This window comes from Motacilla alba, chromosome 15 (genome assembly GCF_015832195.1).
Source record: "Motacilla alba alba isolate MOTALB_02 chromosome 15, Motacilla_alba_V1.0_pri, whole genome shotgun sequence".
Lineage (NCBI taxonomy): Eukaryota > Metazoa > Chordata > Aves > Passeriformes > Motacillidae > Motacilla > Motacilla alba.
Genome location: NC_052030.1, coordinates 13,914,825 through 13,931,187, shown reverse-complemented (window position 1 = coordinate 13,931,187; position 16,363 = coordinate 13,914,825). Strand labels below are relative to the sequence as shown.

General features: G+C 49.9%; 1 protein-coding gene across 5 annotated transcripts in view; it reads left to right on the top strand.

Annotated features, from left to right (window-relative positions):
• The first annotated feature begins 642 nt into the window (after window positions 1–642).
• LOC119707503 (adhesion G-protein coupled receptor D1-like) overlaps window positions 643–16,363 on the top strand; it is a 109,649-nt gene continuing 93,928 nt past the window's right edge. For 4 of the 5 annotated variants that reach the window (XM_038152589.1, XM_038152594.1, XM_038152593.1 and 1 more), the window contains exons 1-9: window positions 643–1,238; window positions 1,335–1,371; window positions 4,208–4,291; window positions 7,571–7,666; window positions 10,307–10,429; window positions 11,414–11,593; window positions 12,971–13,222; window positions 15,206–15,270; window positions 16,011–16,166. In XM_038152589.1, coding sequence (XP_038008517.1) covers window positions 1,068–1,238; window positions 1,335–1,371; window positions 4,208–4,291; window positions 7,571–7,666; window positions 10,307–10,429; window positions 11,414–11,593; window positions 12,971–13,222; window positions 15,206–15,270; window positions 16,011–16,166 — 1,164 coding nt within the window. In that variant the 5' untranslated portion in view covers window positions 643–1,067. The remainder of the gene's footprint in view (window positions 1,239–1,334; window positions 1,372–4,207; window positions 4,292–7,570; window positions 7,667–10,306; window positions 10,430–11,413; window positions 11,594–12,970; window positions 13,223–15,205; window positions 15,271–16,010; window positions 16,167–16,363) is intronic. The other variant, XM_038152590.1, reaches the window with a different exon arrangement.

Genomic DNA, 16,363 nt, shown 5'->3' with positions numbered 1-16,363 from the left:
GGTGTTGGAGCTGCGGGCACTGGGCCGGGTGTGGCCGGGATCCCGGCCAGGTGCGGGCTCGGGGAGCTCCCCTCCCGGCCGGGGCTGGGGCTGCTCCCGGCAGCGGGACAGGGGCGGGAATAAACGGGCAGGGATGGGCAGAAACGGGAGGGAATGGGCAGAAATAAACAGAAATGGGCAGGAATGGATAGAAATGAAATGGATAGGAATGGGCAGGAATGGATAGATGCGGGCAGGAATGGATAGAAGTGGGCAGGAATGGGCAGAAAAGGATAGAAACGGACAGAAATGGACAGAAATAAATAGAAATGGGCAGGAATGGATAGAAATGGGCAGGAATGGATAGAAATGAAATGGATAGAAACGGGCAGGAATGGGCAGGAATGGATAGAAGCGGGCAGGAATGGGCAGAAATAAATAGAAATGGGCAGAAGTGGGCAGGAATGGATAGAAATGGCAGAAATGGATAGAAGTGTGCAGGAATGGGCAGAAAAGGATAGAAACGGACAGAAATGGACAGAAATAAATAGAAATGGTCAGAAACGGACAGAACAGGAGGGAGCAGAGCGGGGCAGGGCCGCGGGGCAGAGCTGACATCACCGCGGGGTGCGGGCTGGAGGTGCGGCTCAGCGGGACGGGCGGGACTGCGCCGCTCGTGTCGGCCCGTTTCGGCTCATTTCGGCCCGTTTCGGGTAGTTTCGGCCCGTTTCGGCCCGTTTCAGCCCCTGGGGGCCAGCAGCAGCTCCCCGGTCCGAGGGGCAGAGCCGCTCCCCGGCAGCGCCGCCGGGCTCGGGGCGAGCGGAGCCGCGGCTGCGAACCCCGCGGGCACCGGGCTCCGAACGAGAGCTTTTCTTCTCGGCACACGCCGGAATAGAAGCGCGCTGGGCTTCTTTCCACGGGACAGCACCACCCCGGGGCTCGGTGCGCGTTTCTGTGAGTTTTCCCCCGGCCGCGGGAGTTTATTCGGAGTTAAATGAAGATACCGAAGGGTGAAGCAGGAAAACAACACCTGGAGGGTCTGGAAGGATATTTTGCCATCACTGGAGGAATGGACCTTTTGAACCTGCATGGAAAATGCCCTTTTTGATGCCAAAACTCGCGCAGGAAAACTTATGATTGGAATCCGACAGGAGCTGGGCTTCAGCTGGGCTTTCACCCGTGCACAGACCATGGAGAGCTTGGTGTCTCTGCTCTGCTGCCATTATTCTTTGCTGATTTTATTTCAGCAGAAATATCAGGTAATGCTCGGAGTCCGGGCAGTGTTCAGAGGGGCTCGGGCTGCTCGCAGCAGGTTTTGCCTCGCCGTGTCTCACTGTGTGATGTTCTGTGTGCAGGTGTACGGAAACCATTCCCAGCTCCCCAAACACCCAGGTAAGCAACGCTCTGCTTCCATTCTGGGGCAACTGAGGGTTTATTGGCTTTTTTTGCAGTTTGTGGGGTTTTTTATTTCCTTAGCAGCCCCAAAGAAGCCGAGCCCGTGTTTGAGTGCCAGCCTGTATTAAAGATGCCCAAAGCGTCCCTGTCCCAGTCGTTGTGAGTCCAGCACCCCACCCACTGAATATTCTGGACAGAAACACATTTGGAGAAAAATGCCTTGTGTTTAACGTGTGGGGAAGTCCTGTGTGCACTTGTCACCACTTTCCTCGAGTTTTCTAAATCTCTACCCAGACTATTTTCCTTTTCCCGCCGTGTTCAGCATTTCTGGATCAGCGGTGAGCAGCTGGATGTGCCAGTTTGCACACTCTGCAGTTCTCTGGCGTGGCTTCAAGCCCTCTCCCCTCCTCCCAGCCTCACACTCGGGTTCAAATCACTTACAGAGCAGATTAGGGATTTCTCATCTGTTTCCAATGTACAAAAACTCACTCGGAGCTCAGAAGGGCTCGTGTGTAACTGCAGAATTCCTCTGTTTATATAAATAGTTTAACCTCAAGCCTCATGGTGGTGTACAAGCACAGTTTTAGTGCTTTGCCAGCCCCTGGATTGCTTTTTTCAGTTCTAACCACATGTAATTATTCTCAAGTAAAAGGCAGAGTGAGGGGAAGGGCCACGTCTGTTGAAGGAGTAATTAATGGCTTCTGCTCCACCTTTGCTCCAAACCAAGAAAAAGACTCCTGTTTCCTAAAAATGAGGCTCTGTGGCTGCTGGCTGGAGGAACAAGAGGGGAAGCGCTCGTGCCCCCAGTGGGGAGTGCCACGGGCTGGTTTGGGGCGCAGGGGGCATGCAGGCTTTGCTGCAGGGGTGCTGCTGGCTTTGGAACGAGCCCTGGGGTCCCTCTGAGCAGGGGCACTGCCTGAGCAAAGGGTTTGGCCCTCGGGTACTCGATCCAGAGCCTCAGCTGGGCAGGGGCTGCCCGGGATGTTCGGATTTTGCTGCGCGCGCTTGCTGTGGGTCCCTGTGCTCCAGGCTGGCTGTCCCTTGTCCTCTCAGTGACAGCTGTGCCCTCTGTGCCTCCCGGGCAGCCAGAGGAGGTGGAGAAGCACAGAGCCCCGTTTCCATCCCGTTTCCATCCCATGGGACATCCCCATCTCCTCTGTCCATGCTCTGCCCCTTCCTTGAGGGAAAGCCGCTATGACAACGGCAAACATTTGCTTAGGTGGGCTAAGAATAGGCCCTGAATTAATGAATGCAATCGTGAATCATTTGTTAGGTATCTCTGGTGCAGTTGACTTTGGAAGCAAGTCTGGGCAGTTCTTGTACCCTCACAAGATGCAGAACTTGGAGTTCTGTTTCCTCAGATCTGCAATTGCTTCTTGTGGAGCTCAGCAATTTTATCAACTTTGCACTCAAAATAAAAAATTAAATCTTAGGATTTGTCAGACCTCAGAGACTGCACCATGAGGATGGAGGCCATCAAAGTGCTCCCCAGGGGGGGCATTAGGCACTTTACTAAAGTGTTTGCACCTTCATGTCCATGATACAAATCTCTGGTGTGTATCCAGGACAGAAAAATGACGGAGCAAGCATCAGCCAGGCAGAAGGTTTGATCTCAGAGCTGAAGGAAGGTGTGGGGTGAGCCCCAGGGGCCAAAGGACGCAGCTCCCAGCGTTGGGTGTGGGGAGGGTTTGCAGTGTTTGACAGCTGAACTGGGGTTTGACAAAGTTTCCTGTCAGCTTCGCACCTCAGTGTCCTGAAGGATTGCTTGGGATGAAAGAGGATGGCAGGGCAGAGAACCAGAAATGTGCTGTGACAGAAACCCTTGCTGCCTTCGTCCCTGTCTCTCTTTGTGTTGTCCCAGTAGCCCAGGCTAGTGGGATTAAATGATCCACGGAAAAACTTCTGCATCTCTCTGTCACCTTCCCCAAACTTTCTTAGCTGCAGGACATGCTGCATTTATTTCATCACGTCTGACTAAATTAGTTGTTTTGGAAAGAAAGGGTTTCTTGCAGCAAGCAAGACAGCAAGAAATGACAGCTCATGTTCTCCTGCACTGGTAATGCTCTACCCTGCACCCAGAACTGTCATCTTCACAGAAGGTGTGGTTCTTTTGGGCAGCCTGCTCCTGGTTCAGTGACCCCACGTCCCAGGATTTGTTCAAGCTGTGGTCAGTCAGACTGTACAGGCAGAGATGCCAATGGAAACCCGCAGGTGCTGGCCTTTGGAACCTGCAGCTTGTGCACCTGCTGAGAGGAGGACTTGCAGGAGAGCAGAAGGCTCCCCTGAGCCCCGAAGGGCTGCTCGGGGATTGGGGTGGTGGGGGAGGCTCTGCAGGAAGGGCTGGGGGCGGTGGGAGCTCCTCCCTCTGCTGCTCAGGGCCCTGGCAGCCCCTCTCTCAGCACACCCAGCTCCGCGGTGCCCCGGGGAGCAGGGCTGCTTGCTGTGGGGCTGCACTCCCCTCTGCGCTGCCCTGCTGCAAACCTCAGCAGAATCCAGAGGTGGCTCTGGAGGGACCCCTCAGCCTGCCGTCAGGGTGCTGCCAGGCACAGCAGCAGGGATTCAGTCAGAGATGGTGGCACCTTTGAGGTGCAATGAGAAGGAAAACCAGCTGGGATTTAGCAGCAGGTTTTCTGCAGTGGCTAATCAGTGATACAGCTTTAATCTCCTCCGCTGCTTTGATTTATGACCTCGCTTGTGTGCCACCCTTGATTTACATAAAATATTTTGGTTTACCTAACCTCTTGACATCTTTTATGGTTATTTTCTGTGGAGACTCGTTACACACCTTGTTGCTGTTTCATTTAATCATCTTTTAACCTGTGTTTCTTGGAAGGGTTCAAAGTCCTGGCGTCAGCCTCCCATTACTGGCCACTGGAGGATGTGGATGGAATTCACGAGTTCCGGGACACGAATGGAGGTGAACAAACCTTCCCTGGCCGTGGGGGTGGCACAGCTCTGTGTGCCTGCCCGTGTTTGGGGGGCAGCTGGAGATGAGGAAGGGGCTCCCTTCTGCAGCTCAGAGGCTGAGGTTTTCCCCCAGTTCATGTTTTCGCAGTGGTACCCAACTGATGTTGTATTTGTGAGCTGATTTTTATGGAGTATTCTCCCAGGCTTTATGGGCTGTGTGTGCATTGCTGAGGGTATAAAGGGAAGAGGTTTATGACCCAAGGAGTCATTGAAATCACACTGTTATTAGCTGGTTTGGTGCACGCCCAGCACGCTCCAGTGTGCGCAGGGTCTGGGATCTCTGGCTCTGAGCAGGTAGATGTCTCCCCTTTGATTTTGGGAGGAGTTAAATGCCCAGACTCCTCAGGCACTTTGAACGTTCACGTAGTGTCTACAGAGGGAAGAGTGTAGGCTCTCATCTGGACCCCCTCACTCGTTTTTATCTGCCTTTGGGAGTGTCCTTAAGAGCAGAATTGCAGCGTGAGTTGGTACGAGTTAAACTCCTTTTCCAGCTGGGTGAAATCAGGAGAGATTTGCTGAGGCCAGGCTGTCCCTGATGAGCCAGGGTGGGGATGTGGGGCAGGGTGAGCTCTGGGGATGTGGGGCAGGGTGAGTGGTGGGGATGTGGGGCAGGGTGAGCTCTGGGGATGTGGGGCAGGGTGAGTGGTGGGGATGTGGGGCAGGGTGAGTGGTGGGGATGTGGGGCCCCGAGGCAATGCCATTCAGTGTGGGGATGTGGGGCAGGGTGAGCTCTGGAGATGTGGGGCAGGGTGAGTGGTGGGGATGTGGGGCAGGGTGAGCTCTGGGGATGTGGGGAGGGGTGAGCTCTGGGGATGTGGGGAGGGGTGAGCTCTGGGGATGTGGGGCAGGGTGAGCTCTGGGGATGTGGGGCAGGGTGAGTGGTGGGGATGTGGGGCAGGGTGAGCTCTGGGGATGTGGAGCAGGGTGAGTGGTGGGGATGGCTTTGCCCTGCTGACATCTGGGGCAGCTCCAGGTTGGGCTGCTGTGCATCCCCAGAGCTCCCCGCATCCCCCAAACTTCCTGCCCGAAATGGCAATATCAGTCTCTGCTGCTGCGTGGGGAAAAGGGTCTGCGAATGTCTGAATCCCTTTGTTGCAGAGGAGTTCAAGTGTTTTCAGCCTAAACTTTGATCTCTTTCCACAACATTTCTGAAAGGAATGGAATTGCCTGGCCAGAAATGTACCTGGGCAATATTCTGCTTCCATTAGGAGCTGATGGCAGTGTTCCCACTGACTGCAACAGAATAATCAATTGGCTTTCAAAAGTTGCCACATAAGTTCTCTAAAAGTGTGTCAAAGTAATTTTCTGACCCTGGACTCCACGTGGTTTCAGAAAGTGAAGTGCTCCACATCTAGCGCTGTTTTGGCAATCACGTTACAACCAAGCTGTTTTGGAAGTGCTTGAAAATAACATCTAAATATTCTATAAAATATTCAAGCTCCTGGAAAAGGACAATCGATGTTAGATTGTTTCTCAAATTTTGTTTAGTTTTACTTCAGCAAAATTCAGAAATATTTTCAGTGCCTTGGAAGAGGGAAAGCAGAGCAGATGAAGTCCTGGTCCTGCCAGCCTTCACTGGCTCACAGGAGCAATCTCTTTTAATTCCTATTACCACACAGTGATAAAGAAATTTATAAAGGAGCCAGCTGCAGCACTTGGCTGAAAAAATTTAGTGGATTTTGTCTTACAATGCCCTGCAGGGGACATGAGTGGCCAGAGGGCTTTGTCTCTGCAGGGCAGTGCTGGCAGTGCTGAATCCTCTCTGCAGAGTTGCACTGGGCGGCTCAAATTCCTCCCCGTAGTTTATATTGTGCCTTATCAGACACAGATATCATTTCAGCTGCCTCCAGCAGAGCTTTTATCTGTCTGATATTTCACTTTGATATACCAGAAAAGTGTTCTTTATGTTGTAATCTACTCCAGGTGACAATTTGCTTGGTTTGGGCTCCATTCTGATTACACAACTCTTCTGTTTATTGCAGAGTCTTTCTTGGTTTTCCACTCATCATATCATGCAATTATTTTCGTTCCATGTTTCTCCTCTTAAATCCTTGAAGCACCATAATCTGTCCGTCACGTTAATCCATTTTATTTGTTGAAGTCATTGTGTGTGAAGCCAGATTTATATCTCTCAAAGCATTCGTGTGCTGAGAGTGTGTCAGCAAATTAATGTTTTGGCAATCTCAGCACTAGGAGCAATTGAAAGCAAACAATCAGCTCAAAATACAGCAAATAAAAAGAAAGTGGCCGTGCTCAGGTTTTCCATCTGACCCCTTGATTTCCATGCATTTTTATCTGCAGGTTTTTGTGTGTGTTTTTCTTTTCCTAAGAGCATTTGTCTTTTTGTTCTGTGAGCTCAGTTGGCCTAAACGCCAAATCAATGTCTCTCCATCTACTTTCATGGGCTTTTCATCAGGCTTTATTTGCCTGCCCAGGGTAAACAATTACGGTGTGCAAGATACTGTTAAATTTTCAAAATCAGAAAAAAAAAATTAGAGAATAAAACCTTATGGCCAGACATTAAAAAGTTGCAGGTTTTCTTCTATTTGGACGGAGTTTCTTGTACTTTGATTTGTGCCCGTTGCTCTGATCTGCTCTCTGGGCACAGATGAGGAGAGCCTGGCCCATCTCTCCTCCTCCAGCTGGGATTTCTGCAGCTGAGCAGCCCCTGCTGCCCTGCAGGTCCCCCTGGCCCCCCGTTCTGGGAGCTCAGGATGGAGAGCCCCAGCTCCCCCATTCCCTGCTCCCTGCAGGTCCCCCTGGCCCCACGTTCTGGGAGCTCAGGATGGAGAGCCCCAGCTCCCCCATTCCCTGCTCCCTGCAGGTTCCCCTGGCCCCACGTTCTGGGAGCTCAGGATGGAGAGCCCCAGCTCCCCCATTCCCTGCTGCCTGCCCCGGGCTGTCCAGGGCTGCCCCAGCTCCTGGCCCTGCAGAGATTTTTCTTGTGCCTGCATCCCCTGCCAGCGGGAGGGATTTCATGGCCCCCCATCTGCTGCTGGGCTTCACAGATTTTTCTGCTCAGTACCTGAGGGAAACCTTCCTTCAGTGGCTCTGCCCTGCCCTGAGCAGGGCGAGCCAGGACCCTGCCAGCCCCTGGGAAAAGTGTGGAATTCAAACGGCAAATCTGTGACTTGAGCTGTGCTGAGAGATATGAACTGGCACTTCATTACTGACGGTGTTTATTCATTGTTTTGCTCATTGGCTTGTTTTCTTTTGTTGTTCCACCCAGCTCTAAGAATCCACAACTTCACTGTGCTTCCTTCCCATAACTCTACCTTTGTAAATACCAATGACTCTGCCTACTCTAACTTCTCTGCAACTGTAGGTGAGGATTTTCTGGTTTTTTGTTCTGCATTTGTCAGGCGTGGACGGTTCTTGTAACCTTGGATTCAGAGTGAACTCTGGGTTTGGGTTCAAGTGCTCGTGTGGTAAAAATTGTTAATATCATTATTATTATCATTATTATTATTATCATTATTATTATTATCATTATTATTATTATTATTGTTGTTGTTGTTGTTACACTGTCACACACACTGGAAACACTTCCCTGCAGTGTTACCTGGATTGCTGGAATTCTGGGAGAGGCATCCCCACGTGAATCCCACGGGAGGATGGGTCCCAGGGATCCTCCAAAAGCTAAATAATTTCTATTGTGCTTAAAAGAAACAGAGGTGACATTTCAGAGGAACCTGTGAGAACAAACAGGTTAATTTTTTTCTTGTCTTTCGAGGCTAAGTTGGAAAAGAAGCCCTCTGTTTCTCACTGGTTTGTGATGGGTTTTAGAGGACATGTCAAGGGAGACAAATGCACGCAGATTTGCAGAGCCTGGAAGTGAGACATTGTCAGTCACAACAACTTTGGTTAACGGGATGCTTTGTTTTGGTTTTTTGTTTGTTTGTTTTTAATGAGAAGCAAATATCTCCATATATGTCCTCATATTATTTTTTTTAACATCCACACGCTAGGAGAAGGAAGGAAGAACAGAAAACGACAACTCCCAGGCAGAAACCTGGCAGACTGGAAATCACTTAAAGTCACCTGATTTCAGCAATGGCATTTGAGCTGTGTGGCCTCGTGCCCACTCTGACTTGGGCATTAACTCACATCAAACTGTCAGAAAACCTGACTGGGGAGAAGGGTGGCCGTGGCAAAGCTGTCACCTGGGCTGCTCAGAGAGTGAGAGTTTATATGGGAACACTAAACCCGCTATTTTTTTACTCTCTAACAGTAAAAGTATGCTGGCAAATGGGAACTCTATTAATGATGAACTTCCAGTGACCCTAATTCCTTTCAGTCCTCTCTTACCTGCTTTATGGGCCATTTGCACAGTTCTCACACAATCAGATATGTTCAGTATGAACATTAGAGAGTGACACCCATGCAAAGGGAACAGAAATGTGTTTCCTCGGGAGCTTCCCTGCAGAGGTGAATTTGTAATTCAGGGGCTTGAGGAGAGCTTGGAAATGCTTGATTGGCTCCACAGTACACTCACTTTTTTAAAAGGAATTAAACTTTATCTGTCAGTTAGAGGCAGGACTTGGTGGTTTCTTCCTCAAAGGGAGGGGCAGATACCTGAAAACCGATATTTCAATAAGGCTTTGGGATGAGCTCAGAGAACACTGAAACAGGCATTGGCTGCATTCATTCAGAAGAGGAAAATGTTCCTCATGCTGGAGCTCCCTCGGAGCAGCTCTTCCCAACATTTTTCCAGAAGAAATTTTGAAGAAGGGTCCTAGACCCAGGGTTCTGAATCCTCACAGCCCTTGCAGAAATGCCATCCCAAAGAACGGTGGGAACAGGAAATCCCCACCAAAACCTGACATTCTGTCTGCCCAGAAACAGGCATCCAGTATTCACTGCTCCCTGAGTGCGGGCGTCTCAGCAGCAGAAGGCTTTGGTTGTGGTTTTTGATTGGGATTTTTGATTGTGGTTTTTGATTGCGGTTTTTGATTGGGATTTTTGATTGTGGTTTTTGGTTGTGGTTTTTGGTTGTGGTTTTTGGTTGTGGTTTTTGATTGTGGTTTTTGATTGTGGTTTTTGATTGTGGTTTTTGATTGCAGTTTTTGGTTGCGGTTTTTGGTTGTGGTTTTTGATTGTGGTTTCCCACTGTCTGCATTGCTGAAATCAGCCAGGACACACGAGAGCAGCTCCCCATCATCCCCTGCCAGCTGCACCCAGGCCTTACAGAGGCTCCTGCAGCAAGCAGACTCCAGGTTTTCCGTGTTGAGAGCATCCCTGTGCCTCAGCCGGTGGGAGAGGAATCCACAGTGCTTTTCTTTGGGAGGAACACGAGGAAATCACAAGCAAATTAGTCATTACCCACATTGGGTGAAGCAATTGCCTCTCCAAGTGCCAAGCACAGCCCAGCAGAGGATGCCTGAGAGCAGATCTGCTTCTGTCTTTGAGTGGATCTTGTCAGGGACTTTCATTGAGTTGTTTTTCAGTGGAAACTGGAGTTTGATCACCAGCTTGCCCTTTCAAAAACTGAACAAAGAAACTCTATTTTGTTATTTTTTAATTGGTGAAAGAATTCCTTTGCTAGCTCAGCCTACCAGTAAGACAGCTCTAGGAAGTGTCTGGCACTCCAAGCTCTGCAAAGCATGAAGTTCACTCAGATTATTTTAAAATAATCGTTTTTGGGTGTATGGGTTCTGTCAGTCTTAGTTAACCACAGACCTGAGTGGATAGGAGAGTAACATTTACAAACCTGAAACAGAAGAGGTGCCTCTGTGGTCTTTAAAAAATACAACAAACCACTGACAAATGGAAACAAACACAGAAACTGAACACGCCGAAACTGGCAAACTGAGACAAAACCCACCCAAAATAAAAACAAACTCAGAAAGTAACCAAGCCGTATAGCTGGACCTAGATAAACACCTGAGCCATAGCAGTCTGGTAAATCATGTTTCCAGGAAGCTCTCCTTCATGAATGTTAAACTGGATTTTGCTTTTGCTCCAGATATTGTAGAAGGGATGGTGAACAAAGGAATTTACGTCACTGAAAAGAAAGGAGTCACCTTTCTCTTCTTTGGGAGCTACCGAAATTCCTGCATCAGTAATCCAGAGGCTTGTGGGCCCGAAGGTGAGAATTTCATTCCTTCATTGTGATTGACTTTGCTTCTGCTGCCAAATTATGTTATTCAATAATTACTGCTTCTTTCCTCCTTGGAACGAAAGCTGAAATGAGCCTTGACACTTTCTTGACTTCTGAGACAATTGAGTGTTGATTGCTGAAAATTCAGTCTCTCCTGGCTGCAAGTTAAATTAGAGCTGATCAACTGCTCACATTCAGTGTGGCCTCTTTGCAGGAGGGGGCTTGGGCTTCTTGGGTTTGTCTCGGGAGATAAGAAAATTTGTAGGTCTCTGGTGTTCTGGAACCCATTAGTCCAACTCCCAGATGCTGAACTCTTTTGTTCTGTTTCCCTTCCCTTTCTCCGGGGTTGGGATCACAGAGTGAGGGGTTTGCCAGGGGATGACTGAAATTGTGTGTGGCAGTCACAGAGAGAGAGAGAGTAACAGTGAAATTTGCTGTGAACGGGATTATTTGTGGATGAAGTTAATCCCACGTGTTGTACTTTTGGGACAATTCCTTTATTTTTGTGTAGGTGGGGACCTCAGGATCTTTTCTGTGGCTCTGCATGCACAGTTATCCCTTTATTTGACACTGGGCTTCCAGAGCTGCTGGTGCATGAAGGGTGAAAATGCCCACAGTGACATGCTGAGGAAATCCAGCTGTGCTGAGGAGCTCGGGAGAGGTCGCTGCATTAAACCTGGCTGTGATGGGGCCTGGGAACAGCAAAACACGTGTGGGTGCCCTTTGCAGATCAAAGAACTTGGGTTTCACTGAGAGAGGCTGCTCAGGGCACTGCTGTGCCCGGGGTGTGCTCACGGCGTGCAAAGCTGAGGGAGGGATTGTTCAGCTGGTTTGAACTGTTGGAGCATTGTTGGTTTTAGAAATGCTGTCCTGGTTTGTGCCAGCAGATGATCTGTGCTCAGAAGCATTCCCACTGCCTGTACTCTGCACTCGGTGTTTTCATTCAAGTCTCCTCTCCCCTGCTTTCCTCAGGGGTAACGTTTTCCTTCTTCTGGAAGACCCAAGACCAGCAGGCCAAGCTTCTCCCTGCCTCTGGTGGCCGAGTCATTTCCAGCGGTTTCAAAATCTGCTCAAACGAAGGGGAAGGCTCCGTGGAGTTCTACACCCGTGGGAGTGCCATGATGAAGTGGAAAGCAAGCTTCAGTCCACCAGGTAAATTGATATATTAAAAAAAAACAACACGATTTCTTTGTTGCATTTGGCTTTATTCCTGCAGGCAGGGGTGGTGAGAAGAGCACAACACCAGAAAGAGAAGGGGGTGTATAAAAATAGCTGCAGACCTCTGTGCTTGAGAGTTCCCTTGGTGTGGGGAGGGAGGGATAAATGCAAAGGAAAGCAGTGATGCTCTGTAGAACACTTGCCACTGGCCAGCAGCCCGTGGGTGTGGGGTCCCTGTTGAGGGTCATGTCTGGGTGGGAACATGAGCAAAGAATGCAGATTAATCCCTGACAGCTCCCAGAGCACCCCAAAGCTGGGTTCTGCTGAATCCTGGCTTTATTTGGGAACTCTCTAACTGCTCTTTGGTGCTCTCATGATTCTGTTTCTGGTGAGTGTCAGGTTTTGCATGCCAAGCCATAGCATTAATAAACATGTTGGTGTATCACATATCTCACTGCTGCTGTCTAAACTGTGCATTGCTGGGGAGCACTAATATCTGCTGACTGGAACAAATTCTGGTCTTCCAGTAATGCTAATGGCATTCAATAAATATTTTCTTGCCCCGGTTTGACTGCCTATACGTTGTTAAAATAGGACTCATGGCAGCAGTTTCATAAACCTTAATGAATCAGCTCAGAAATCTTACTTTAAAATAAAAGCTGCAAATGGCAAGAATAATTCATGCATTTGTGGATTATCCAAGTGAAAATTAATATTGTGTTTTCTTCCTCTCAAGCGTAACAAGGAAAAGGTGAGAACTTTTGGGTGGTTGATGTGCTTGTTCTCCAGCTCCTGCAGTCCTTGTGCTGCCCTGGCTGGGCTGAGTTTGAGGCAGGAGTGAAGAGCCCTCAGACCCTGGCCAGCAGCACTCTGCAGGGGCAGTTGTGGAGCTGCAGGGAGCCCAGGCTCAGACAAAGCTGAGGGCGTGCTGCCAAGGCATGGGCTTCCCCAGGGGGCAAAGAGCAGTGGGCACGGCACCAGCATTCCCTGAGCCACGGCAGCCCTCCCTGGCAGGGAGGGTCCAACAGGGGATGGAGCTGCTCCAGCCCTGCTGTGACCCTGCAGCCTTTCAGATCCTCACTGTGCCCAAATCCTGGCAGCTCTGATGGAGCTGTTCCCAGCCCTGCTGTGGCTCTGCTGCCTTGCAGGTCCCCACATCCATCCTGGGGGCTCTGATGGAGCTGCTCCCAGCCCTGCTGTGACTCTGCTGCCTTGCAGATCCTCACTGTGCCCAAATCCTGGGGGCTCTGATGGAGCTGCTCCAGCCCTGCTGTGACCCTGCTGCCTTGCAGGTCCCCACTGTCCCCACATCCATCCTGGGGGCTCTGATGGAGCTGCTCCCAGCCCTGCTGTGACCCTGCTGCCTTGCAGGTCCCTACTGGACGCACGTGCTGTTCACCTGGCGCTCGAGGGAAGGCCTGAAGGTGTATGTGAACGGCACGCTGAGCACCACGGACCCGCAGGGGAAGGTGTTCTACGACTATGGGGACGCCAGCACGGAGCTGCTGGCGGGCACGGAGGGCTCGGCGCGGCGCTCGGTCAGCGGCGCCTTCGACGAGTTCATCATCTGGGAGAGGGCACTGAGCCCCCGCGAGGTGCAGCAGTACTTCAGGGCTGCCGTGGGTGAGTGGGGCCGGGCTGGGAGGGTTTTCTGTGACCGTGGGGATGCCAGCATTGAGCTCTTGACGAGTTCATTGTCTGGGAGAGGGCACTGAGCCCCCGCGAGGTGCAGCAGTGCTTCAGGGCTGCCGTGGGTGAGTGGGGCTGGCCAGGGCCAGGCTGGGAGGGTTTTCTGTGACCGTGGGGATGCCAGCATTGAGCTCTCGATGAGTTCATCATCTGGGAGAGAGCGCAGAGCCCCCGCGAGGTGCAGCAGTGCTTCAGGGCTGCCCTGGGTGAGTGGGGCCTGCCCAGGCTCTTTCAGAGCTCTGCAGAGTTTTGCCTGCGTCCCACCTTTAATCCCTGCTGGTTTTCAGGAGGCTGCATCCCAAACTCCTTGGTTTGTGCCTTGAGGTGCTCATGCAGTGAGCAGCTGTGAGTTCACTGCCATTTCCATGGCATTAATTGCTCTGCTGATGGTTTTTTCCCTAAACTCCTGGTTCACAGGTTTTTCAGTGCCATGTGGAACTGTCAGAATGCTGTGAAAAATAAATGTATAGCCTCTTAATTGAAAGTGAAGCTGGATGTGCATTTTCCAGGGGCTTAGTAATTAAAATGTAAAGGGATGCCAGGTATTATATATTTTTAATTAGACAGAAGAATTCCAAGCCAACATTGTTTTAATGTGATCAGGTGTTTTGGAGCACTTGGGAAATGTGGCAATTTAATTTCTGGCTTTTCTTGTTAAAATAATAGACTGATTGTATTTTATAAAATTTCCCACCTAATGTATGAAATTAGAATATTCTCAGAGGAAGCAGTGGGTATTACAATAATAATCAACACAGGTAGAGAGGTTATGATATCTGTTTATTGATTTTGGGGGATTTCCAGCAGGGTTGAGGCAGGGCAATGTGCTTTGACATAAGGAAATAGGACAGCCTGGTTTTCAGTTGAATGAATGTTCATGTTCCTTTTGGATCTGTGAGAGAAATGGGTCCTGTGCATGCAGCTGGTGTTGGACTGCGCTGAAACTCCACACCCCTGGCAAATGATAACTCTTGGTCAGATGTAGATTAGAAGAAAATTTCATTTCTCTATCACAAATGACTAATAAATCCCTTTTCACAGAAAGGAATCAATGTTTTTAAAATGGAGCAATGAAAGCCATCCAGAATCAAGTTTATTCTCTGTCCTGACAAATCATTTCTGCCATGCTCACGTGCTCATTTTCAGTGCCCCGTTTCTACCCCTGCTCTTCCATTTGAGGGCTGCTCAGTTTTGCTGCAAGCACTGCGAGTGTTTCCTCTGGCTTTGAACGTTTCTCAGGTTTTCTGGTGGGGAAGAGCCTTTCTGAGCTTGCCTCTGAGGGTGTGATTCTATTTGGCACTCAGACAATTCAGGCTCAGGAGCTGAGTCAGCTCAGCAGCTGCCGAGGGGAGCTCAGACTTGACCCTCGTTTGCCCAGGGTCCCAACGGTCCCAGTCCAGTTTGTCTCATACAGAAATAAAAAATGATCTTCCATGAAATTGTCAGATCATTATTTATTTCTGATAAGACAGAGGATTTAAAAAAACCCAAAGCCTGAAGAATTTCTGTGAATGTTGGGGAAGGAGCTGGAGGAGAGAGATGGATGTCAGTGTTGTAACTGCACCATTGACCTTTTTTATTGAGATATAACACTCGAAATTTCCTGTTTGCAAGCAAAGATTTAGGTATGTAAGACTTAAACAGATTTAGGTATGTAAGACTTAAACTACTGCAATGCTCATCTGTAACAAGATGACAGAATAAAACTGATGGGAGAATCAGAAAATTATATTTTTTAAACAAGGCTGTGTGGCTGTACTGGAAAGAAATCAAATCCACAGAACAGCAAATCTGTTGCCTTCAGCTGGAACTGATCCAGCCCGAGGTGGGAACATATATATATATATATATAATTATGTGTCTGATATAAAAAATCCGGGTTTGTTAACAGCCTCATTTGTGTTTGTGTTTCCCCAGGTGTGCAAGTTCTGCTCTCTTCCACCCTTCCCTGGTCTCTGATGACAACCACCACCCAGCCCGTGGTAGGACAGTGCTCAGGACTCTTTTCCAGAGTGGCAGAATGTGCATAAATCAGAATTACACACCCTTCTCCCTGCTTCCTTTTCCTTAATGGCACTTATCCTCATACCTCAACTGCAAGTGCTTTTGGACACGCACAGGCAGGAGTTCTAGCCACTATGGGAAGATGGGAACACAAAGGAAATTCCCTGTTAAATCAAATATTTACTACGTTAAAAAATGGAAAAAGTAGCAACTTCTGAAGTGTTGCTGTTAGCTTTGAAAATATAGGAGGCTAAGAACCATTTTGATAATGTTCCTTTTCCTTTTCCTTTTCCTTCCTTCCCTCCTTGGACCCATACGGATAATCTGGGCTATTCTGTGTTGATTTCTGTCCCTGCTGGGGGCAGTACGGATAACCTGGGCTATCCTGTGCCAAATTCTGTCCCTGCTGGGGGCAGTACGGATAACCTGGGCTATTCTGTGCTGAGTTCTGTCCCTGCTGGGGGCAGTACGGATAACCTGGGCTATCCTGTGCCAAATTCTGTCCCTGCTGGGGGCAGTACGGATAACCTGGGCTATTCTGTGCTGAGTTCTGTCCCTGCTGGGGGCAGTACGGATAACCTGGGCTATCCTGTGCCAAATTCTGTCCCTGCTGGGGGCAGTACGGATAATCTGGGCTATTCTGTGCTGAGTTCTGTCCCTGCTGGGGGCAGTACGGATAACCTGGGCTATTCTGTGTTGATTTCTGCCCCTGCTGCAGCTCCCCACCGACGCCTACCAGCCCATCATCGCGGCGCTGAGCCAGGACAGAGGCAGCTCCCCCTCGGCCAGCTCCCTGCTGGGGCTCCTGCAGAACGTGTCCCTGAGCCTGCCCAACGAATCCCTGTCCCAGCACACTGCCCTGAGCCTGGCCCAGGTGAGTGGGGCCCCAGGTGACCCTGGTGCACCTGCAGACCCTGGAAGAGCCAGGGCAGCTTGGAAAGCTTTTGCTCACGGCAGACAGCACCTGTGAAAGAAGCAGTGGCTGCCTCAGGGAGCAGCAGGAGCTGAGCAGGGCTGAAATGTCTCTCTAGTCCCTGCAGATATTACCTTATGCCTTTGGGCCCCTCCTCA